Source organism: Chelmon rostratus, chromosome 3 (assembly GCF_017976325.1).
Source record: "Chelmon rostratus isolate fCheRos1 chromosome 3, fCheRos1.pri, whole genome shotgun sequence".
NCBI classification, from domain to species: Eukaryota; Metazoa; Chordata; class Actinopteri; order Chaetodontiformes; family Chaetodontidae; genus Chelmon; species Chelmon rostratus.
This window is the reverse complement of record NC_055660.1, coordinates 13,914,827-13,938,394: the sequence shown is the minus strand read 5'-3', so window position 1 is coordinate 13,938,394 and position 23,568 is coordinate 13,914,827. Positions and strand designations below refer to the sequence as shown.

The 23,568-nt window shown below is 40.5% G+C and overlaps 2 protein-coding genes across 3 annotated transcripts; one reads left to right on the top strand and one right to left on the bottom strand.

Annotated features, from left to right (window-relative positions):
* Positions 1 to 1,939: 1,939 nt before the first annotated feature.
* Positions 1,940 to 9,321, top strand: LOC121603849. Of its 2 annotated transcripts, none has more exons than XM_041933109.1 (9): positions 1,940 to 2,057; positions 2,296 to 2,598; positions 2,671 to 2,904; positions 3,077 to 3,181; positions 3,475 to 3,678; positions 6,245 to 6,580; positions 7,272 to 7,626; positions 7,721 to 7,778; positions 8,313 to 9,321. In XM_041933109.1, the coding sequence occupies exons 1-9, from the start codon at positions 1,994 to 1,996 to the stop codon at positions 8,502 to 8,504; spliced, it is 1,851 nt and encodes a 616-aa protein (XP_041789043.1). In that variant the 5' UTR covers positions 1,940 to 1,993; the 3' UTR covers positions 8,505 to 9,321. The 2 variants fall into 2 exon arrangements, with proteins under 2 accessions (XP_041789043.1, XP_041789042.1); XM_041933108.1 differs by having other exon boundaries at positions 7,697 to 7,778.
* Positions 8,971 to 21,994, bottom strand: pla2g6 (phospholipase A2, group VI (cytosolic, calcium-independent)). Its single transcript, XM_041933105.1, has 18 exons — positions 21,941 to 21,994; positions 21,107 to 21,327; positions 20,225 to 20,434; positions 19,075 to 19,255; positions 18,660 to 18,847; positions 17,975 to 18,071; positions 17,398 to 17,580; positions 16,838 to 16,946; positions 15,388 to 15,504; positions 14,303 to 14,393; positions 13,980 to 14,143; positions 13,743 to 13,893; positions 13,158 to 13,294; positions 12,095 to 12,249; positions 11,936 to 11,987; positions 10,844 to 10,959; positions 10,590 to 10,663; positions 8,971 to 10,273 (listed from the first exon to the last, which is right to left on the bottom strand). The coding sequence occupies exons 2-18, from the start codon at positions 21,319 to 21,321 to the stop codon at positions 10,129 to 10,131; spliced, it is 2,385 nt and encodes a 794-aa protein (XP_041789039.1). The 5' UTR covers positions 21,322 to 21,327; positions 21,941 to 21,994; the 3' UTR covers positions 8,971 to 10,128.
* Between the last annotated feature and the right edge of the window lie 1,574 nt (positions 21,995 to 23,568).

Sequence of the window (23,568 nt, the reverse complement as noted above, 5' to 3'; positions counted from 1 at the left end):
AGCTCTAAAGACCCACATTAAACTACCAACCCAGCACCAAATGGTAGACAAAGTTAGCAACCAGCTGGTGAACATACTGGAGCATTTAGCAGCCAAAGAGCTAGATGTTTCTCTCAAGAGTTGGTGGAAAGCAAAACAAAGCTGAAGGGCAAGCGAATATTGACCTTACATAACTCCGCATGAATGTTAATGTTCCTCTGTGTCTGCTCGGTGTGCACATAAACCTCTGTTTGCTAACTAGGTCGTCATATCAACTTAATAAGGTGATAACATTATTAAGATAACTGGGTTTACAGCATGTTCCGCTTCTCCCAAGTCGACAAAAAATCATTTAATACAGGTTTGATGAATCAGTTTCTTTCTACATATTTTCTGTACTCATGTATATTCACTGTGGGACCGACACAGACAGCTACAAAAAAGATCACAGCACAGAATCCCACAATATAAATGTGCGTACAGAAAGATCTTTTTATGTGACATTATCAAACCCCAGTTTATCTCAAGAATAAAAGTTCACCTTGAAATCCTGATAAGAGCTGCTCCTGATAAACCGTATAAACAGATGCAGGTGTGCAGTTTTATTTCCATGTTTTTTTAAACGTGCTCGCCTGCTGGTAGCAGGTAACACCTGATTGAGAATGCATTTATGGTTTCTTTTATGAAAGTCTGATTCTAATGCTGACATGAAACTTACAACATGAAGTGCTTAAACCTATTCTAATAGTGATCACAAAGAAAAATTCATGATAATTATATTTGAAGAATAATTTCGATTATTATCTATTATTATTCATATTTCTCATATGGCGTACAAGGCTTCCTGTTTCTTCATTATGTTATGACTGGGAACTGCTTAGGTCTGGCAGTAACCATGATCAGCTGTTTACTATTAACCAACCACACACACACACACACACACACACACACACACACACACACACACACACACACACACTGTACCTGTTACCTATGGGTACCCACCATAACAGGTGGTAAATATCCGTACTATTCTGAGAGATCTTCTGTCACATTTCCCATGAACATCAGCTGACCAGCAAACAGTGGAAAGTATGAACACAACCCACAAGGGCGTTGAGAAAAGATAACCAAATGCCTCAGCAGCATAGCACCCTGAATTTGTTTCACTGACTGTTGAGATCATGTGCTGTGATGACAGCGCCCTCTAGAGAACAAATTACCAACTGAGATTAAAAGCAAAATGAGGAGGCAGCTTCTCCTCGTGCACATCTTATATGAGCTGATGCACACATTTTTCTTTCTGTATGTATGTCTGTTTAAGCTCTGAATGTACAGCAAAGACAAAGTGGGAGGACTCGGTTTTGCTGGTGGAGACATTTTGATGAGGGCCAGTAATTTCTGCTGGTTTAAAGTGTGGTGTGAGAGGTGTGGAAGGGTTGATAAATTGATAAGAGGAAGGATGTTTGCTTTTATTTTCAGAGCTGCGTGTTGAGTGAACTACTCACGGATTACCCAACAGTACATTCTGTCCCTTTACCCTTTTTTGGATGCGCTTGTATAAATTCAGCTTCTGATTAGAGGCTGAAAGCTGAAAGCCATCCCGTACATGTCAAATATTAGCAATTGTTTATGCATTCTTATACAAAATAATTAACTGTATGATAACTCTAAATGGAAAAGACTAGATGAGACCATAAACTAGGCAAAAAAAATAGGAAAAAGAAATGAAAAGAGAGTAAAGAGATGATATATTGTAGTAAAAAAACGTTTTTAGTCTTCACTTGTGGTTTCCTGTTCCAAAGAAGAATCATCACTGAATGTGGAAGGAAGTGAAGTTGTTATATCAGATGCATAGCCTCATACTGTCAACAGTCCTCTCCAACCTTTAGGTTGTAAGACCTGACTTCAAATACTGGTTGATTTTTTTTATTTCTTTTTGGATGAGTTTTCATGAATGCAGCAGTTGTGATGAGGCTGACGCAAAACCCTTCTGATTAGGAGCCTAAAGAGTATGACGGCAATGTTGCTAGCTGAAGTTGGATGTGTGTTTATGGGTTTTATCCTGTACGTCTCAGGTATGAATAATCATTTATGCTTTCGTATGTAAAGATAAGGAGTTATATAGCTTTAAACTGTAAGAAAAAAAGTATAGGAGTTGTAGAATTGTAGAAAATGTTACTAAAAAAGGCATTATTAAATTTCAGCTCTCAAGATTATCACTTCATCTGAAGGAATGAGCTTTTCAAATGGCCTTACTTTATAGAACGCAAGATTCATAAAGTCAAAAATCTGATCTGTCTGCTTTTGTTAAAGGGGTTCAGGGACGAGCAAACGGCATCTGTGCCTTGAAGGGTTCATCAGTGGATCTGCCCTGCTCGGCTGAAAAGCCCACTTCAAGCATGAAATGGTACACTGAACACCGGGAAGGATCTAAATGTGTTCAGAGGGAGCTCTCTGTAGATGGAAATCGTGTAACGTACAACATGTCTGAAGAAAATCACCCGACTCTAACAATCAATGATCTGAGAGAGAGTGATGCAAACTTTTACTGCTGCAGAACGAGTCCTGATGAACCACACCCATGTTGCCACGCTGAAATTGAGCTCAGTGTTGCAGGTACAGTGGCAGTAATTTATTAATACTGACATCTGTATATCAATCTTATTTTATTCATCATCATCCTCTAAGACCTGCAGGTGAAGGTGATTCCCACCACAGAGGGACAGACAGTAACACTGATGTGTAGCACCAGCTGCCCTCTGACTGAAAACCCTGCAGCCTACATCTGGTACAAGAACAGAAAGTTTCTCTATCAGGACTGGTCTCCCTGGTACCAACATCTGGTCAGCAGTGAGGAAGCAGTCAGGTACTCCTGTGCTATCAAAGGCTACAAGGATCTCAGAGCCCCTGAAGTCTCTGTGGGTGAGTGAGCACGTTTGGCTTCTTGTCATGTTCCAAAATCTTTTCATACTTTCGAGAATTGTATTATATATATAATGAGGCACTGGAACCTTTAATTCTAAAGCTTTTGAAGTACCGCGACTCTGAACACCAATCAAAATATTGTACCAAAATATGTATTCTTTTTGTCCAGATTCTGTCACGTCGACTTGCTTTACCGTGACCTACGCTAAAGGGAGAATGTGTCTGTATAAGCAGAAATCAGTGGATGAGCCCTGCTCCATCACATATCCCAGAGGTTAAGATTCCACAAACAAACACACAAACACTCCTCTCAACCTCACAACTCGAATCCCTTTAAAGATGATTTTTCACAGAAGAGATGAGTAAGCATGATGACATCATCATTTATTTTAATTGTTCTGTGCCAGCTTTGCTTTGTTGAAAAAATTTATTTTTGCCTCCTCGTTGGCACAGTGAGTTCAGTTCTGTAATTATTTTTAGGCCTATTGATTATTCATTCCATTCATTTATTAAGTTATACACTTCAACATATTACAGAAACTGATGAAAACTATTGTCTCCTAACAGAAGTACAAGTTAAAAAGTCTCCTGCACAGAGCTCTCTAACCTGTCACACAAGCTGTCCTCTGACTGACTCCCGAACTGCCTATAGGTGGTACAAAGGGGGATGTTTAATCACATACACTGAGAATCAAAGGATATCCTACTATTCCGCTAAAAGCATCTCCTGTGCTGTAAAAGGCCTTGAGGATCTGCTGTCTGCTGAAGTCTGTGAGTACTATGAGAAGATACTGTGTAGCCTGTTTTAACTTATGACTGGTGTCATAAATCTAAATACACGAAAGGCAATAAAAAATAAAACTAGACAATTCTGGCGCCGCCAAAATTTTGACAGTGGCACGAGGGGGCTGCTGGTGTTATCTATACCACTGTTTCTCAAGCTTGGTCCTGGAGTACCACTGCCCTGCATGTTTTAGATGTATCCCTGCTCCAGCACACCTGATTCAAATGAATGGCTCGTTATCAGGCCTAAGCAGAGTAACCAGGAACGAGCTGAGCATTTGAATCAGGTGTGTTGGAGCACACCTTACATGGAGCATGGAGTATTGGCTTACATGGAGCAGCAGAGCAGGGCAGCTGGTGCAAAATCCCTCTTTATTTAAATTTGGTGGAGGCTAACCCTTTAAAATTTAAATCAGAGGCTACAAAAGGATCCAAAAATGATGTGTCTCCTAATCACCGTTTGGAGTTTATGGCAGTTAAAAAAAAAAAAAAAAAATCAGGCGATTTCTCACTGCCTCTTGCACTCTAGCTGATGACATCACCCACTCTAGGGGCAGAAATTCTGAGCATTTTTTGAGAAACTTTATGGTCTTCAGATGGTCGAGTGAGCCGAGGTTCATTTTGAGTCGACAAAATTATCGACAAAATTATCTATGTTTTAAAGTTTGAATGAAGTCTCTAGGAAAAGTATGGCAAGGCTCGTGCATTGCCTCGTGCCACTAATGATCTGAATAATGCTGCAGCATCATAGAGGTGAAGAAAACAACAGGAACGCTGTATAGTTTAATGTTGTAGTTCAGTTTTACATCATCCTTTCATTAAATTATTTGATTCAATCTAGAACTGTCATGACCCGTGCCATGCACGGCAGTTTTGTTTAGTTTTCTCTTGTTGATCCTTGCCATTGTCTCAGTCATGCCATGCCATGTTTAAAGTTCTGTATTGTCTTAGTCTCTACCCTTGCCCTGTCTTGTTTGTAATTTGTTAAGTTCCCCATTGTGTCTCATCTTTGCCTGGGTTTTGTTACTTCCTGTTTTATTTTGAAGGTTCATGTCATGTGTCTTTGTGTTGCTTTACTTCCTGTGTTTTCCCTCCCGTGTGATTGTCTGATTGTTTCCACCTGTGTGTCATTAGTGTTCATCCCTTGTGTATTTAAGTCCGTGTCTTTTCCCCAGTCTTTGTCGGGTCATTGTCTGTGTAACCTTGCTGCCAACAATCTTCACCATAGTCATAGTTCTACCCTAGTTCCTTAGTGAGTGTTGTCTTGTTTCATGAAAGTGTTTCATGTTGCGTTTCCTTTGTTCCTGTCCGTGTTCCGTTTAAGGTTTGAGTTGTTCCTTGTTTCGACTTTGTCTTTAGTTGCCACAGTTCTGGTTTGTTTATCGCCTTGTTCTTGTCTTTGTTCATGTCTTGTCTTATGTAGAGTCCCCGTCCTTATTGTTGTCTGCGTTTCCCTCGTTAGTTTTCGTTCCCTGCCATGTTCTTTTCATAGTGTTATTTGTTTGTTACATTATAATCTAGTTTCTGTGTTCTTGTCTTAAGTTATAGTTTAGCCGATTTATTCTCCTCATTTAAGAGCGATTTTCTGTTTATTTACTTTTGTTATTCAGATTCTTGTTCCTCAATTTGCTAGGAGTGCATTTTGAGTTGTTTCTCTTACCAAGTTCTTTTAGTTAGTCAGCCGCGTTGTTCACACCCCTTTGTGTTTTCCTCCTTCGGGAGCGTCTTCTGTTCTTTATTTTTATTCATTGGTAGTTATTCATAGTCTCGTCCCTTGCTTTCATGTGTCTTGTGTTAATGTGTTGTCTTTCCCTGTGATACGTTGTTGTTGTGTTAATTCAGTTACCCTTGTGTGTCGTTAGTCATTAGTTCCCTGAGTTTTGGTTGTCTTGTGTGTTCTCTGAGCTTAATAAATTTATTAGTTGAACCTAGCGCCCCCTTGTGTGTCTGCATTTGGGTTCAGTTCCCCTTAAACCCAGCCTCCCTGACAAGAACATAGAAAAAAGAAAAAATAGTGAAGAAGTCTGTGGTTTTTTGTTTTGTTTTGTTTTCTGGCAAATCAGTAATGAAACTGTGCTGGTGACACTGGATGTCTCTAAAGTGACAGTCAGGGAAAAACAGGAGCACTGTCTTGTCATAAAACAACTAAAAATTGAACCTGGCCTTATAACAGTTTGCATTGCACAGCATTAAGAAATTTACTTTTACAAGTAGAAAAAAATGCTTTAAAACATTTTCCTTTGACTCTGAATGCACATGGGTGTATGTGAGGAGCACTGTGCATGCGCACATTGAAGAAATGCAAAAAGAAAAAACTGGGTTTTTTTTAATCTGATTTTCCTGGCTGTAAAATGATCCCCCTCAAGATGAAAAGAAAACACATTTAATTTTCCATTTTTTATGTCCACAAAAATCTGAGAGATTGGGACGCACTGTTTGTTAACTCATGACCCATGAGTAATGACATTTCAGGTCGGGTGGGTAAGAACTGCTTAAAGTAACTTTAGAGGCTACTTAAAGTGAAACTGCCTCTTGTCTTCCATCCATATTTCAGGCCCTCACGATAAGAACTGCTGGAGTGTGAATTATGTCAGCAGGAGAATCTGTGCTCTGCAAGGCTCTTCAGTGGACATTTCAAGTCAATATTCTCATCCCAACCAGCAGCTGCCAAAGTTTAAATTTTGGTATAAATTAAAGAGAAGTGGAAAGGTTGAGGAGCTGACTAAGGTTGCAGGTCTTGTGGAGTATCATGACAACAGGAAGAATCAGCACATCCTGAGAATCAATAACCTGAAAAAGAATGACTCGGCAGAATACGCATTCAGACCCAGCCAACAAAACGTCGGATGGAAACAGTGTGACCTTCCTGGAGTGACTCTTGTCGTCACAGGTAATTCTGTAGAATACATGCGATGCAGATGGCACCAGTGTTGTTGTTTGGCTTGTCTGGAGATCAGTCCCAAAATGATTCCTCCACAGGGGTCATCAAAATATCCAGAGCCGAATCAGTGTTTTTTTTTTTCTTTGTTCCTCTCAAAGTAGCAAAGGTGGAGGAGAACTAGTGAGATGCTATCACTTCAGAAAGTCTTATTCTATGAGGATAGTTAGGTTGTGACTTCAGCACCAGAGATCTGGGTTTGCATCCTGTCTTTTAACCTTAGCGACAGACTGCATAAACAGTGGACGTAGCCTCTGGGTCTGAGTCTGAAGTGAAGCCAATGTGGAAAAAGCTTAAACCTGGATTCTTGCCAGGATTCCCCAGCCTCTATTTGTATTAATTTACCCGTCAATGTGGAAAGACAGAAAACGTTCACGAGACACTTTTGGAACAGCAATGAAACACTTTTTTTTGTCTGTTTGTTTTTTGTGGGCAACAACAAATGATCTATTCTGGCACACAGCTATAAGCACTTGTTCTTTATGTTTGAGCATATCTGACATATTCCTTCAGGAAATCCTTTCAGAAAATAGTTTTATGAGTATTTTTGCCTTGTTTTAAAAGACAAAAAACCTCTTGTTATTTAATTATGAGGACTAATACGTCTCTTTGACATTTACTGAACAATCAAACCATGTTTCAGGTCTGAAAGTGAAGTGTGCCCCTGCTGCAGTGGTGACAGAGGGTCAGAGAGTCACACTGACCTGCAGCACCAGTTGCCCTCTGACTGACAACACAAACTACATGTGGTACCTGAACAGTCGACCTCTGACCCTACCAGAGAACCAGAACAAACAGCTGGTTCTAGACCCAGTCAGCAGTCAGAATGCAGGAAGCTACTCCTGTGCTGTCAATGCCGGCACAAGAAACATCATCTCCAGAGAAAAAACTCTGGCTGTCCAAAATATCACAATGAAACAAACATTAGCAGCAGCAGCAGCAGGAGCCGCTGCTGTTCTCCTGGTTATCATACTTCTCACTGTCTTCTTATGGATTAGGTGAGTAACACTGTCCTCTGGTGCAGATCATGACATCCACTTTCTAGTCTAAAATCACTTGTCCATGTAGACATTCATTCATTTCACTACCCAGAAGAAAGAGGACTTCAGGTCGATCTCCTAAAACTGAAGCAACAGGCAACACTGAGCAGGTAAAGATCAGACATTTCAGCAGCTCTTAACAACACGGCCGTAACATTTCAAAATCTTGACAGCAAAGGAACCAAAAAACCCACACATTGTTGTCATTCTACTGACACAGAAGTACACTGTGTCATTAAACTGTATATATGGCTCCCATTTTGGCTATGTGGGATGTAAAATTACTTCTACAATGCACTGCGGGCAAAAGCTACGTTAGTTTGCCAATACACTAACAGGCCAATCAGCCATTTATTGAATATATATTCAGTCATGTCATTCATCAGTGATGTGATGAGGATTACTCTGTCTCTAAAAGCTCTAATAAAGTTAGGTGGTCTGTACATAATTGTTTTCAGTTTTATTAGCAAGCTTATTTGGACAGAATCATTATTATTTCTAAGGCTGTTAACTTAGAATTATTCCTGCCAGTGAATATTCAGTGTGTAATGCCCCATTCAAAAACTGCTTTGCCTCCCCAGACATGTCATCAGTGCAGTTTTTAGTGTTGAGGTTTATCATTTTTCGCCTTGTCTCCTCATCAGCTAAACCCTGCTCCTCCGGATGAAAGTATTTCAGCTGTACCAGCAGAGGAGGAGCTCCACTATAGCAGAGTCTACTTCTCTAAGACCCAGACTGATCCTGCTTATTCTACCGTCAAGCCACATCAGTCCAGAGAGCCGGAGCATGTCGCTTATGCTGTTGTTAACTTTAAGTCCAACACGACCCTTGAGTGAGCATCTTTCACATTCCAAGTGATTGGTTGTAATGACCATGAGTCGACCAAAAGTGCTAAGCCTGCCAAGCAAAAGCAAAACACCTCAATCAGAAGAGCAGGCCCAGTGTTTTTCTACAGAAGCAGCAATGCCTCTTATGAGCTTTGTGCTTAAAAACAAAAACACAGGTTACAGGTAGCTGCTAGGTAGCTAACTGGATCAATGGCTTTAAAAGAGCTAAATGCCTTCTTTGTTGCCAAGCAACTAAGGCAGTTCACGGTTGACTTGTCTTGTGTCATGCTAGCAACACGGATGTATTCATGGCTAACAACCGCGTAACGATGTTGCACTAATGCTAGCTAATGATAACTCTAGCTACTTCGCTATCTAGAATTAAAGAATTTGCGTTGCTATCTTATGTTTATACTTAGCTACTTGAATAAAAGGCATAGTGGTACAGCAAGCAACAAGTCATGGATATGAATTTAGTCCATATTCATATATTTTATTACCATACTAGTATACACTTCAGTGATTATTTCAAATACAAAATACATAGGAAATAATTTGCAACTTCTAGTTTATGTTGTGCAAGTAGCAGTGTGTTTTCTGTTTCTTAGTCCTTCAAGTCACCTGAAAATTCAAGTCTAGTTTCAAGTCCAGTTGTAACAGTGCATGTTAAAAACATGTATGTGCTCAATACACTTGAACAGTAGACAGAGAGGTGAGTGCAAGCAACTTATCAGTGGATGTAAAGTCAACATTGTGTTGAAAGCCAGTACAAATAATTTACACAATAAAGGCATGAAAATGTGTTGTGCAGAAAACAAAGGTACAAATTTGGGTCCCAGACACATAAGGCAGAACTGGTTCACTGTCACCATCATCAATGCTATGTTACAGTACACTGCAGATTTTGCAGTTGTACTGCAAGGTCCCTTTCATCATATGGCCTTATGGAAAAGGCCATATGATGAAAGCTACTTGGGTAAAAAAGCAGAGAAGACAAGGGGGGATAAGGAGGAGTGTTATCAAGTGATTATATCACAACCAATCAAAATTCAAACATGTTCTGACTCTGTTAGCCAATATATAAGTGTGGGCGAGGGCAACGGTTGGCTGACAGAGTCGCGGTCAGTCTGTGCTACTTTTAGTTTGATTTGGTTGATGTCACTTCCTCTTACATTTCCTTCGTATTCAAATACAAAAGCCGGGACAACTTTACACTCTCCTTCACTGGTTCCAACACAAACCATAAACTTCATGAACCACGATAGTGATACGGTCACATGATGCTACATATAACTGGCCTTTCAACAGGCTACATTAAGTCAGTGGTTTTTCTGTGTTAGTTTTCATTGTATGTCCTGTTTTACACATTTGCTACTGTGTACTGACATTTCAGTTTGAATATCAAAGTCACTGTGGTCACATCGTCTCAAGGATGTTTACCTTAAAGAAAGAGCACACCAACACAGACGTTACAGTCTTAAGAACGCGATACATGGCTCACTAATCTTTGTGCCTCATTCAGTCACTCGTCTCTGACTCCACTAACTGGACTACCCTTTGCTCTCGTACTCTCCATCTCTTCTGCTCTCACAGTCCCATCTTTGCAGCCTCTCCTTCTGGTTTTCTTGCGCCTTTAGTTGTCCACCAGCAGCTTTGCCAGGGACTGCAGGTGTTCCCTCTTCTCATACAGGTACATCTGGGTTTCCCACAGCATGTTCACCAGAACCGCATCACTCACCTCATCCAGCATCACTTCCTGAGACAACTGGGGACTCAATCTGCACAAAAGAGAATAAAACAGACTAATTTGGGGGGAGTTTCAAATGTGACAAATACTAATAACATAGGAAACAAATGAAAGCCTGCTGAATTGTGTTTGAATATTGAGTGTTATGCATAGCTCTGTGGGTTTTTTTGTTTCCATATCCATATAAGCAGTTTCATTAACTGAATAACTGGACTTGATTGCTACAAATGATCAGACTTAAGGGTTAAAAACTTGTTTGATGGCATAAATTTTCTTCCTCTTGACTCTAAAACTGTCAAGTGGTGTTATCATATCTCCACGGTGCAGCAGGTTCATGGTCAGCTGACCTGTGGTAGATGGTGTCGATCATTTCACACCAGGCACTGGCTCTGTCCACTGCACAGCCATCAGAGTCTGTACACTGTCCAGTCAAAAAGAAACAGAGTAATTTTCCAAATTAGGAGCAAAAAGAGACTTTCTGAAATGCCACTGTTATTGGTTATCAAGTCCTAAATATCAGGAACATTAAAAGGCTCCATAAAAAGTGGAAAAGACAACTCTGAAGTTGAATATTAGTTGAACTAATATGAGATGTACTCACGCAGTCCACCAGCATCTTGCCCAACTCCTTGGCTCCTACGAAGCTCTTGGCCAGCTCCAGAGGGTTGGAGGGCCGGAAAACGTCCACAGAGCTCACCACCACCTGAGGAGGTTTACCTGGACATACACAGGAAATTCAGGGCCGTTAAAGACACCTCAGAAAAACAGCATTCATCACATGACATGTGGTAGCTCATGGATGTTAGACACTGACTAAAGCTACGCACTCTTTGCCGAGACATTAAAATTTGATTTCCTCTAGAAACAGAAAATATGGTGAGACATAACATGGGGAGGGATTGAGAAGAATAAAGAAGAAGAGAAGAATAGAAAAGCATCTGTAAGGTGATTTTTATATAAAATACAATGTATATTATTATATACAAATTTTGTAAAATTAAGCAGGGTCCCAGTTGAATGTAACGTTACCTCAAAGTGCTAGTGTAACTGGATTTGTTTGGAAAACTTGCAAAACCCTAACAATCAAATTGCCTATGCTTACTACTACTACTGCTACTACTACTATTACTACTACTAATAATAATAATAATAATGATAATGATACACTTTATTTGTATTAGCCTTTCATATAAGAACTGCAGTTCAAAGTTCTTTACAACAAATAAATCACATGTACCAAGTGCTTTACATAAAAAAGACAGAATGGACATAAAAACAGGGATGGAAATTTCATGTTAAATAAGATGGAGAATAAAACCCACTTCATCGTAAAAGTGAAAATAAGATAAAAATATGGAGATAATAGAAGCATCAAAGGTCTCCACACTCCTTTACGACAGTTGCAGTCAGCAATTTGAGACTTATTTAGCACGAATCAGTGCCTCTTAAGCAAATAAACATAACAGAGTCTCCTAATTTCCCAACAGACACAGATTTACCACCAGTCTTGATTTACCAACATAAGCCTATTTTAGTCTCTACCAGGACATCTTCCCACCTCACTGTGGGTAAACTGATTGTGGATGATACGCAACACATTCAGATTCACAAAGTGACCCCTGAGTTTTGACTCACGAGAAGCATAAAAAGATTTATCTGCCATGTTCAGACACAATGAAGTGGCTTACAGTACCTGTACCCAGGGAGACCACTACACCCAACTTCTTGATTTCCTTCTCACGGCCCTGAGAGGAAGATAGAGTTAAAAAGGGAGCAGACAGATGAACAAATGCTTTAAAAGTCCATATGTGTGAGTGACTGAATGTGAACTTGCAGCTGTCAGGTCACATACCTCTGCTTTGAAGGCTTTATTGTACTGATGGATTTCTGACATGGCGTCCAGTGTCGGGTTATTGGCCAGCAGCCCTCCATCCAGAAAGCGGCCCATTGGTCGGAAGTAGGTTGGGGCAGCGCCACTGGAGCGGGCCGCTCGCCACACAAGTTGTTCTGGTGTTAGAACAAATTCATAAAAATTTTTAAAAGCCATGAAACAATCAATTGGACTCTTTGATTTTATGTGCAGGCTTTAAGACTCCAAATTGCAGAGAATGACTGCTAGCACTCACAAAACATTCACATCCATCCATGCTGAAAGGGGCTGAAACATGTTTTTTGCTGCTATGCTAGTAAGAGTAAGCATGTACGGTATTATTATACCTATAATCACATTTACAGGAAAGGTTTTGGGAAATACAATTAGTCAGCAGTTAGCAGTCAGGCTAACTTAACATAAAGACAGGGGCAAATAGCTAGCCTCACTGTGTCCCAAGGCAAAAAAAAAAAAAAAAACTATCTATTTCATTAACACATATATTGTTAACTTCTAACAGACGTAAGAGTGTTTACAATCGCTCACTGAACTCTAGGCGAAAGCTGAAAAGCATATTTCTCAAAATGTTGAATTATTCCTTTAAACATGGAAAAATGAGAATTTGGGGGGCTTTTGACTGACAAAATAGAATTCTTTGTGGACCTTTTCCTTTCAAATGCTTGAAGTCTCCCACTCACAGACACACACCTTCATCTGTCACCTTCCTACGCTTTCTGGTTGGCTCCTCTGTGTATCCTACTATCAACACATCCTCATCCTCCCATCCTGGAACAACAACAACATGGCTGGACCTCAGACAAGACAGCAGAACTGGCCTTGTTCAGGAACAGGATGATGATTCTATTGGTGGTGTTTGGGTACTATCAATACCAGATAACCTGATATATATTAAGTGTAGTGTTTGGAAACTGCTTCCTTTGACCCCATCCAGTGGTAGTATCAATGCACTGCACCTCATTCCACAAACATTAGAGCACCAGTGCAGCAGGCCAACAAACATAATTTGTTCCATTTGTTGAAGTACCTTGTGGGATGGTGAGGGGCTTAAACGTGGCAGTTGTAGCATAGGGGGGCTCTCTTTGGACGGAGGGAGGGTCATAGTTCCTGAAGATGTGCAGCTCGCCTGGATGTCTGTCTGCTAGAACACTGGTCACCATCACCCTGCACAGACACAAATAAATGAGTGCACAGGGGAAAGAGTAATTGTTAGAGAGTGGAGAGGTGAATGGTAGGCCACATTTGTGCTCATAAAAAAGAGGTTTAACTTCTCTTTATGACCTAAAAAAACAGAAATTGCACCAAATGACAGAAAAATTTGTTTTCAGAATCTGGTCACTCGTTAATTTTTTTTTCTGTGGTTTCAGAGCTCTTGCACACATTTCTGAGCAGCTGAGTCACTTTTTCCAGAACATTTTTGTGGCGCTTTACATTGGCAAAGTCATTTTTCTCAAACCGACCAATCACAGCAAAGGAGCAGGGTATGTAAAGCTGGTTGATGTCATTTTTTACCAAAAGCAGAAAATTTGCTTCGCTGGTTAGTGTGTTTGAGAGCGCCTCTGCATGCTTTTCTGCGTAATGCCTCATGGACAAATTCAACATGGACAGTCACCTGGGGTATCGGACATCTGTCATCTTGGTGTTCTCTCCGAACTCTTTCTTCAGGAAGTCCTCCAGTGGTGCTGATTCATAAGGCCGTGAGCCCTTGAACACCTGCTCCTTCATCCTAAAGTACAGGCAGCGCAGGTACTCCATGGACTTGCCTACAAATAGAAGATACATCATTGCCGCTTTAATAATTCATTATTAAAAACATTCAAATAAAAGACGAAAACACACACACACACACCATGGATTATGGCGAGGGCCAAGATGCCCCCAGTGCTGGTGCCAGCCACCCAGTCGAAGAGCTCTCTGGTGGGCTGACCAGCCTCTCTCTCCAGAGCAATCAACATCTGGATCAACACCAAGCCTTTAATACCTCCACCATCCAGGCAGAGGAGACTGTCCATCCTGCAGAGGAGAGGAGAGGGTACATATAAAATTCAGACCACACAATCACATTTTATACCTGAGTGTTTTACTGTCTCCAGAACTGCAATATTCACTCATGAAAAAGGTGAAAATATTCATAAATAAAAATTAAGCTAAACTGAAGTTAAAGATTCTTACTTCTTTTTCTTCATCTTGGGGCCGTCCACTTCAGACGTGCCTCTGCTCATTGCACTGACTGCAGCTCCAACATACATGATGTCCTCAAATCCTGTCAGCCAATTACAACAGTTGTTGGTATGTGACCAACACGTGGCATCAAATTCATGCACAAAGAATGAAAAAGCAAAGGGACAACTGGGTTTTCTACACACCACTATACTTCTACTGCCAGCACTGTCATTGCATTATTAGCAGTGTTGTGAAAGTTCATGAAAATTTGTAATTACTTACAGTTACTAGTTACTTCTCTCAAAAGTAATTGAATTATTTTGCTGCTGGATGTACAGTACATGTTACTGAGCTTCTCTACAGTAGTTAACAAATAATCATATTTGATTCATTTTCTTGGGCTAATATGAGAAACATTACAATCGCTACAATAGCAAAGCAAGCGCTCACTGTCTGAACTGTACTGAACTGTAAAGTTGGGCGACGTTAGATTTTAACTGGAAAATCGGGGGAATAGGTTGAGAGTTTGTCTTTCGTCAGTGGAATAGTGGAATTACAATAACGCGTCACTCCCAACACTGATTATGAGCATCGCCACTCTCTGCCACAGTATGTTGCTTATAAAAAGTGTTGAGGTGAGGGCAATGCTTCCTCTTTTCGGCCCGTTCTGATGTATCAAAATAACATCACACCTTGTGGCTGAGGTTTCACAGAAAACTCTGAATTTGTTGGATCATTAGTTGAACTATGACAAAAAAGCCATGATGAAAAAAAAAATCCCACAGCACTTAAACATGACCAACAAAAATCTGTTCATCTGACAATCGGTCTCTTCTCTTTGGAATATGAGAGAATACTAAAACCCACCTTTTATGTTTGGGTTTTGGTATTTGATAGCTTGCTGAGTATGTTAAATTAGCTGACAATATAAGCTGCAGCTGTCCAAACTGTAAAATGATTAGTACATGTACAAAATAATAATAATGTAGAATTATGGAAAATGAGAAACAAAAACTGCCCATTATAAAATATAATGAAATAAAGGCTGAAACAACACAGTAAAGGGAGGGTCGAAGGAGGGATGGTGGTGTTACCTATGCCTGCAGGCTTGGCCTCATTGGTGATGGGGGGAGGACTGCCGGGGGAGGGTGGGAGGCACCGCTGGACCCCTACACTACACAGCATGTCCAGCAGTATCTTTCTATTAGGACCTTTTATGTTAACACAAACACACACAGACAAGCAAGCCAACATGTTAGACATGCACACACACAGCACAACAAGCAGAGAGAAAGAATAAGGAGATAAAGGTAGAGAGATAGATAGAAGACAGAGAGAGAGAGAGAGAGAGAGAGAGAGAGAGAAAGAGAGAACATGAGCAAGCTGTTAGCCATTACCATGCATTCTCAAAATCAATAAATGACAGCAAATTGCATTTACCACCTCCTCTGCTTCAGAGCATCAAGTGAGCGTTTTCATAAACATTCATATAAAAATAAAAATGCTTGTGTATTAATCTTGTATTTACAGAGAAACGCAGACGCAGGACTAACAATGTTCTGATCTTTTGTAAGAAATCAAAGTGAAATTTCAAAACATTTTTCCATTTAAATGTTCAATTCTTTTTAAAAGGGTGCACTATATAGTCAGTGATGTCTACGGGCTGCTGGAACTGCAAAAATATCTAATACGTGGGGTACAGCCTCATGTCAAAACTGAATTTCACTACCACAATGGTTCATCCTATATTATACATTTCTTTATGCATAATACACCACTTGGACAGAAAAATAGAAACACCTTCATGCAGTCCAATAAGACACATCATAAAGTCTAAATTTGTGATTGTGAGATGAATCATTTTTAACCTTGGACACTGTGTAAGAGGGGTGTTCATTCAATTGGCCATTTAAGAGAAATGCTGGCAAAGGTGTGAGACCAAAGACTTTTAGCTGAAATATTTTCACATGCTACTCACTTGTAACACTGCCCTCTGCTGTTGATAGAGGTGAACATGAGAAGAGTGACAGTTTACTGACCCGATTATGAGTTTTATTATATTTTGAAAATTTTTCTGTTTCCTTCCTCTTCTAACTCTTTCTTCTTATTGCAGTAGAAGTTGACCTATTGCACCTTGCAAGCTTTCAAACAACGCCGCTTCTTCACAGTCGCAAAACAATGTATTAGTCTGAGGAGCTATAAAACAGGATTTAATATGTGGACACAAGGCATTAATTATTGCTTACAGTTTCTGTTTTTATTAATCAGTCACTACATACCCATTCATGTTCATGCAGTAGCTTTGCCGTCTACAGTGGAACACATGCATTTCAAGGACACGGCACGTTAGCATGTTATAACACAGTTCAAACTGGCCTCTTCGGTCAAGCATTTTAAGTACCATAAACCCACCATCATTCCTTATTTTCCTCCTCGTCTTTTCCTATAATTTATCGTCCATTACACCTCCTTGACCCCTTATCTGTCATCTCATCTCTTCACAGCTCTCTTTCTCATCCCTTTCTCTCTCTCTCTTTCTCTTACCTTTGCTGGTGCGAGCAGCGATGAGTCCAGGTGTCTCTCCCAGGTCGTTGTGGATCTCCACATCAGCACCGAACACAATAAGAGCTTTGATTAGCTCCATGTGGTCCATCTAACATACAGAGACACGTAAATGGTGCAGTAATACTTTTTAAAATTTCTACAGCAAAATGACAATTAAGAAAAAAACATAACCTGAGACACTCACTAAGATGTTATCAATCTGTGATCCAAAAACACCTGTATGGAACATTCCACAGGTAAACAGGTTGATTGGCAACAGGTGATAGCATCATGATTGGATATGAAAGGGGCAGCTTGTTTACAAATGATTGCATTCTGTTTTTATTGAAGTTTGACACAGCGTCCCAACTTTTTTGGAATCAGGGCTGTAAAACTGCTTTAATCTTTTAGTGTCTCGCTAATACTGTGTTGCAACCACTTTGCTAAATTATCATTTGACATTTCCCTTCCTTTTCACGAACATTTTGATGATCACTAAGAGGTAATTGCTTTAATTCGGAAAGTAAGAGCAAGGCAGAGGTGATATCTAGTACACACACCTTCATAGCTAGGTGCAGGGCTGTGTTTCCATCCTGGCCCTTCAGGTTGGCATTCGCTCCGTGGGTGAGCAGCACCATGGCCGCCTCGAAGCGGCCCTTCTTGGTCAGGATATGGAGGGGGCTCTCTCCGGTCTTACTGAGGTAGTTGACTGCAGAGCCATGTTCCAGCAGTATACGACACATCTGGCGAAGAGAGAGGAAGATTTATTTAGGCATCTGCTTGATATTTCCCCTCAAATGTTAAGCTTGCCTGTGTTACATTCTCTTGACACATTTCTAATTCCTAACATGAATGTCATGAATGTTTGGTCCCCCGGAGCATCCAGAGCAACTCAATTACAGGCCGTTATCACTGGCTGGGAGCTGTGCCATACATTTGTGCTGCATTTACATGAGTTTTGGAATAGTTGCTCCAGCTCCAAGTGGTTGATTCCAAGGTCATAAATTCATTGTGGTAACATCAAAGTTTCAACACAATTTCTCTGAAATTGCACAACTAGGAGGCCAACATGTGCTGTAATTCAAACAGCTCACTGTGGATTTCTAGCCACTGAACACTTGATGAAAGATTTTTCACCTCAGCAGTTTTGGCCCAGTGCAGAGGTGTCCCTCCATACAAAGAGTCCTCAGCCTGGAGCTGGCCTGGGTCCGCTTTGAGGATCTCCTCCACACAGCTGACAGTCAAACACAAAGTAAAAGAGGCCTATTTACTACATATTAACTGAAGTGCATCATTCAGTCGCTCTTAAACAGACTTGTATAGGACCTATGCAGTTTTAGTTTGCACGCAGACAGTTTTAATAACCAATCAAAAGGCTCAATGGCCAATGTGCTCAAAGGCACAATATTACTGGGGTGAGTTTACTTAATGCAGTACGTTGAGAGGAACTCTCTAGAATTATCAATCAGATTCACTTTTATGTACTGTCTTATTTCAAGTCAATAATTCCAGGTCCTAGAGGCATAGTGTAAAAATCAGAAGAGGCAGGGCAGCAGGGCAACGAGGCAAAACCAGATGATCTTTAGTGTGACTGAGGGAAATACAGACACTCTTCTAGCTCCAGGGATGCTGCTCTGTAACAGTAACTTTGGACACTGCATGAGCGTGAAGAGACATTCATCTCAACACCCTGCACTTACACTGTCCTGGACTTAAAAAACCTACAGAGACCATTTAAAAATGTACCAACAGCTAGAGCCACACACAACAGAAAAGAGAGAGCTGCTCCATGTTGAAAATCATAATCTTTGACCGTACTCACCCCTTCTCGCTGTACTTCATGGCAGCGTGGATGGGGTAGCCAGCGCCACCAACGACATCACACTTGGCCCCACCGCCCAACAGTGCCTTGACGGACTCCATGCGTCCGAGACGGCAGGCCACATGGAGCGGCGTCTCCCCATTGTTGTTCAGCTCATTCACCCCCGAGCACAACCGCGAGCACAGGACCTGAGTGAGGGAAGGATGAAGTGAAGGACCACAGCATGTGGAGGGAGGAAAAATCACACACAATGCAGTTTAGAGGACATGACTTGTTAAAAACGAACAGCCTACTTGGGTCAATCAACTAAATAAATAAATGTGAGAAACACAGCGGGAAAAATCATTCCACAAATGATGGTCAAAATTTCATCAGAGGGAAATGTAACTGAGACTTCACGCCTGCTGAGTCTCACCTGGATGATGGCAGGGGTGTCCTGCTTGGCGGCACAGTGCATGGGCGTCTCTCCGTTGCGGTCTTTGATGTCAGTGCGAGCCTGGCTTTCCTCCAGCAGCTCCTTCACACATGCCGAGTCGCCACGCTCACATGCCAGGTGCAGCGGCGTCTGACCTGATGCATCCCGAGCATTGATCTGACTGGAAAAAGACGACACAACCATTAAAGCCATTTTGCTTGGTTTAGTTGATATTTTATTTTGTATATAGCTGGTTTTAATTGATTCTGTTCCTTTCAGGCAGCCATTGTTTTACAATCAGTCTGGAAGTGAGCTTGCAGAGACTTCAGAGTTGCTTGAGACACATTGTTAAACCACGATAGTGAACATTTAACCCATTTTATAATTTATGTTATCATTGTGTCGCAATGCAGTTTAAGCAGAGACAGCTTTGAATCTTTTTAACTCCAACATCCGAGATCTAAGACTTGGCTGCAACCCACAAGCTTTTCAATGCAAGAAGATCAAATTTCACCTCTTTTTCATGATGTTCATGTTTCCTCATTGTGTCTTTGAGATTAAATTTTCCGACAAGAACATTTATGAATGTCTTTCGGAAGACTCCAACATCTTGTCCACCAGAGACTTTTTGCAAAACTTTGAATAAAAAATATAGCAACTAAATGTTTCTAATGTGTGATATTTACTATCACTGGGTAGAGTAATGTCAAGTGACTCTCAGTTTGCAGGTTAAAACCTGGAAGGGTTTTAAAGCTGTGTTGTCATGAACTAATTATAAACAGTTAATAGCATCTATTGGACTGCATTCAGCTGGCAGTCTCAAACTGACTTGCTCACAATTATTGTCTCTGCAGAATACATTTATACATTATAATCCTCTCTTCATTCAGGTTTATCCTGAAGCACTTATCTCTGGGCAAATTGCCCTGAGCCAGAAACTAGAGCTGAAAAGGTTCTTCAAATCATCCTTTAGTCAATTACAGAAAAATGAATCAACAACAATTTACATGATCCATCAAACAAAAATGACAAACTTGCTGGTCATAGCTTCTAAAATGACAAGACTTGCTTTTCCCAACTTTGTATCCTTGTTAAATGAATGTCTTTTGGACTTTTGGCAACAAAGCAACATCAGCTTTTCCCGCCTTACCTCTGGACATAGTTATGTTTGAGGCACTCTCTCAGGCCTGTCTCCACGGCAATGTGGGCCGAACTCCAGTCTGGGTGGCTGCGGATGCAGTCTACGATTGGCTGGGCGGTCTCAGCCTTCAATGGAAGCGTCTCATAGAAAGGACGAAGCTTGAGGGCATATTGGGGAAACCAGTTCATGGCGTCCTCCTCTGACGCCACCTGAAACAGCCTGGTTCACACAGTGCAATGATTACAAGATCCAGTTTTCTCTTTCGTTTCCCACTAATTATTTTTTGAGACTTTTTTATCCACAATACAAATGTCTGCAGATTCTGTGATATTAAAGGACTTAAAGAGCTTTCAGGTTTCAAATGTAGCTTTGAGAAGTCTCTGCACACTTGCAAAAGAGTGTTAAATATTCTGTGTAAACTGGAATGCTGTATGATAAGTTTGCATGATCTTTGCATTAGAGGCAAGGTCCAAACTTACATCAACACAACACCCTATAACATATTAGACGTTTGGTTTCAGCTTTGGCGCTCTGTAAAACCCTCTTATCATCATTGCTTAATGCTGCCTTTCAGGTCTGTGACTGAATGACCCAGGACTGATTCGTTCAAGATAAAGGGCTTTGATTCAGTTGAGGTCCTCTGTTGGGTGTAGCTATGGGTCAACAGTGATCTAAACTAAATCAATAATTTACTTGTTGTATGCTGAAAGTAGTGACCAAATCTGCAGGAGGTCATGGAATCACAAACTAATAAAAGTCTGCATTTTAAAAACGTCCTTATGCACATTTCAGCTAACATCTGCACATTTAAATGTAGTTCAGTGTCTGTATAACGCTACAAATGACACGTATCACACGAATCTCTCGATCCATAATGTGATCAATACTAACCTCAGAGTCACAGTAGGCATCTCAGGGCACATGAGCAGACAGTCCCATGACTGGCACTGGGTGTTCTTGTACAGGACCATGCGTCCCTCCTCTTTCAGCATGACTTTGCCACCTCCACCGTAGTCGGCCAGCGGCACATCCCTGACCCGGTAGGGGTTGGTGAAGAGGGTGGACACCGAGGACACAGTGTCCAACAGCCGGCCCAGGAACTGCATTGTTACCTGAGACAAGGAGCAGAGAGCTCATGGAAGACTCTGACAATCTACAGCACTGTCTATATGATCTCTGCCCTGTTTGGCAGCCTGTAGGATTGTTTTCATCATTAATGAATCATTTATTTTATCCACAGGACAGGACTGGCAACAAATGCCATATCCCGGATATTGCATATTATGGCTGTTGACAATCTATTTTATAGTTAGATCAGTGGAGTAACGATCTGCGCTGTCTAAAAAACAATTTCCTCTGAGATACAGCAAGTTATACAATCGTTGTTAACAGCTGGGCTATCACATGAGTTGACAACACGGTTTAGCGGTCAACTCTCCACTTCTTATTACCTCCTAGTGTCTATGAAAGATAAGGCTGGTCCTCATTTAAATGACGAAGTGGCTCCATTCACGCTGCTCACGAGTTCCTTGTTATACAGAATCAATTTGACATGATACCGAAGCTAAAAGCCAGAGGCAGCGCGCACACTGTCAACGATAAACCCTTTAGTTTATGTTTTTAATACAAATACTCCAAATACTCGTCTATGCCACCGCTAGCTACCACTCAAGTCTAGCTAATCGCATTAATTCGTAGAAAAGCAGCCTGCCTGTTAACGCTTACCTGCTAGCTCTCCTCTGCGATGAATGACTTCTGACAGCGGCATCAACAACCGCCACGCTGCAACCAGACTTGCTCCAAAGCTTGAGTGACGTGAGCTCCTCCAATCAGAGCGCAAGAACTAGACAACTGCTAGGTAAAAGAGGTGGGGCATAATACATGATCGATGCTCGAGTTTTCTTTCACTTTGGCAAGTCCCACCAGCAAAGACAAGACTTTCACAGTCCCGTCACATGTAGATTTTAATCAATAATGATGCATGCAATTGTTGCATGACAGTACACAAACCTTCAAACATCACTCAACTGACCAACTTGAAACAAGATGAATATGAAACAAGATGAATATCTATTAATTGGCATTTAAGTCAGAATTGCTTTAATCACCAAGCATGAATTACATATGGAGTAAGATTTTTTTTTTAATGTGCCAATAAAAAATGCGACATTATGCTGCGAGAACAGACTGTCTGACATTTGTAAATATGTATGTATAATAATGTAAGTTATGATTAATGGAGTAAATATAATGGATTATGCTATATTTGCTCATATTGCAAAGTCCTGGCAAATATTGCACACGGATGAAACGAAAGGAATGGCTATGAAGAATATGAAGAAACACATAGGTGTATCCATGCAAAGAAAAGCAAAAAAAAAAAAAAAACTCAAATAAATAATTGTAATAATAATAACAATGGGGGAGGTATGAACACAAAGGGTGGTGGTTTGTCTTTGTATGCGTCTCTAAAATAGTCAAACATATAATTGACATACTTTTTAAATTTTATTTGTGCTTCTTTATTATTTACTAATAATAAATGTGAGTATATTAGACTATAAGTTTTGACATTTCTAGCTCTAAATCAGTCCTTGCTTCTAAAACCATGTAAAACACCGAGACTACAACATACACATTCACTTTACATTTACTTCCTCGTGTGACTGCAACAATACCGCAAAGTAAAAATGCTTCGCTCCAAATGTAATTTTAAGGCTGCTATACATACTTTCTCACTCGGTATAGAAATGTGTGTCTTTGTGTGTGGGTCAATGATTACACTGTCTTGAAACAACCGCTGGTTTACTGATAATTTAAAAACACGTGATCAGATACGACGACTGTGAACTGGACCGCGTTCACTGGCTTTGCCATAGATGGACTTCACATACAAGGTACGGTGGCTCATAATGACCAAACAGGACAATTGTTCAGCCAAATGCTCTGCACTTACTTTACCTTTAATAATGCATATGTGCTGGCTGCAAAAATCCAAGTACATATGATGCAAAAGGGTCCCCTTTTAAAGCACTGTAAACTATTTTTGCACTTATATGGTACATTAGTGTTGCTGACATTTCGGTTATTTTAACTACTTTATGTATTACTGGGAGCTGCATCATAATTTAGTATGATTATATGTTTTGTGTGTAAAATCCAGATTTTATCTACATTTCACACAGCATCGCAACTTTTTGTAAAAGTTGAGTAAAAAAAAAGTTAAAAGTTGTAAACTGGGAAAGCTTTGAAGCTGTAAAACATACATTTATACATTGTAACATTCTCATGGCAGCAGAACAAGAAGAAGGAAATGGAAATGGAAATGGAAGGAATAAACATGCTATTTTTAG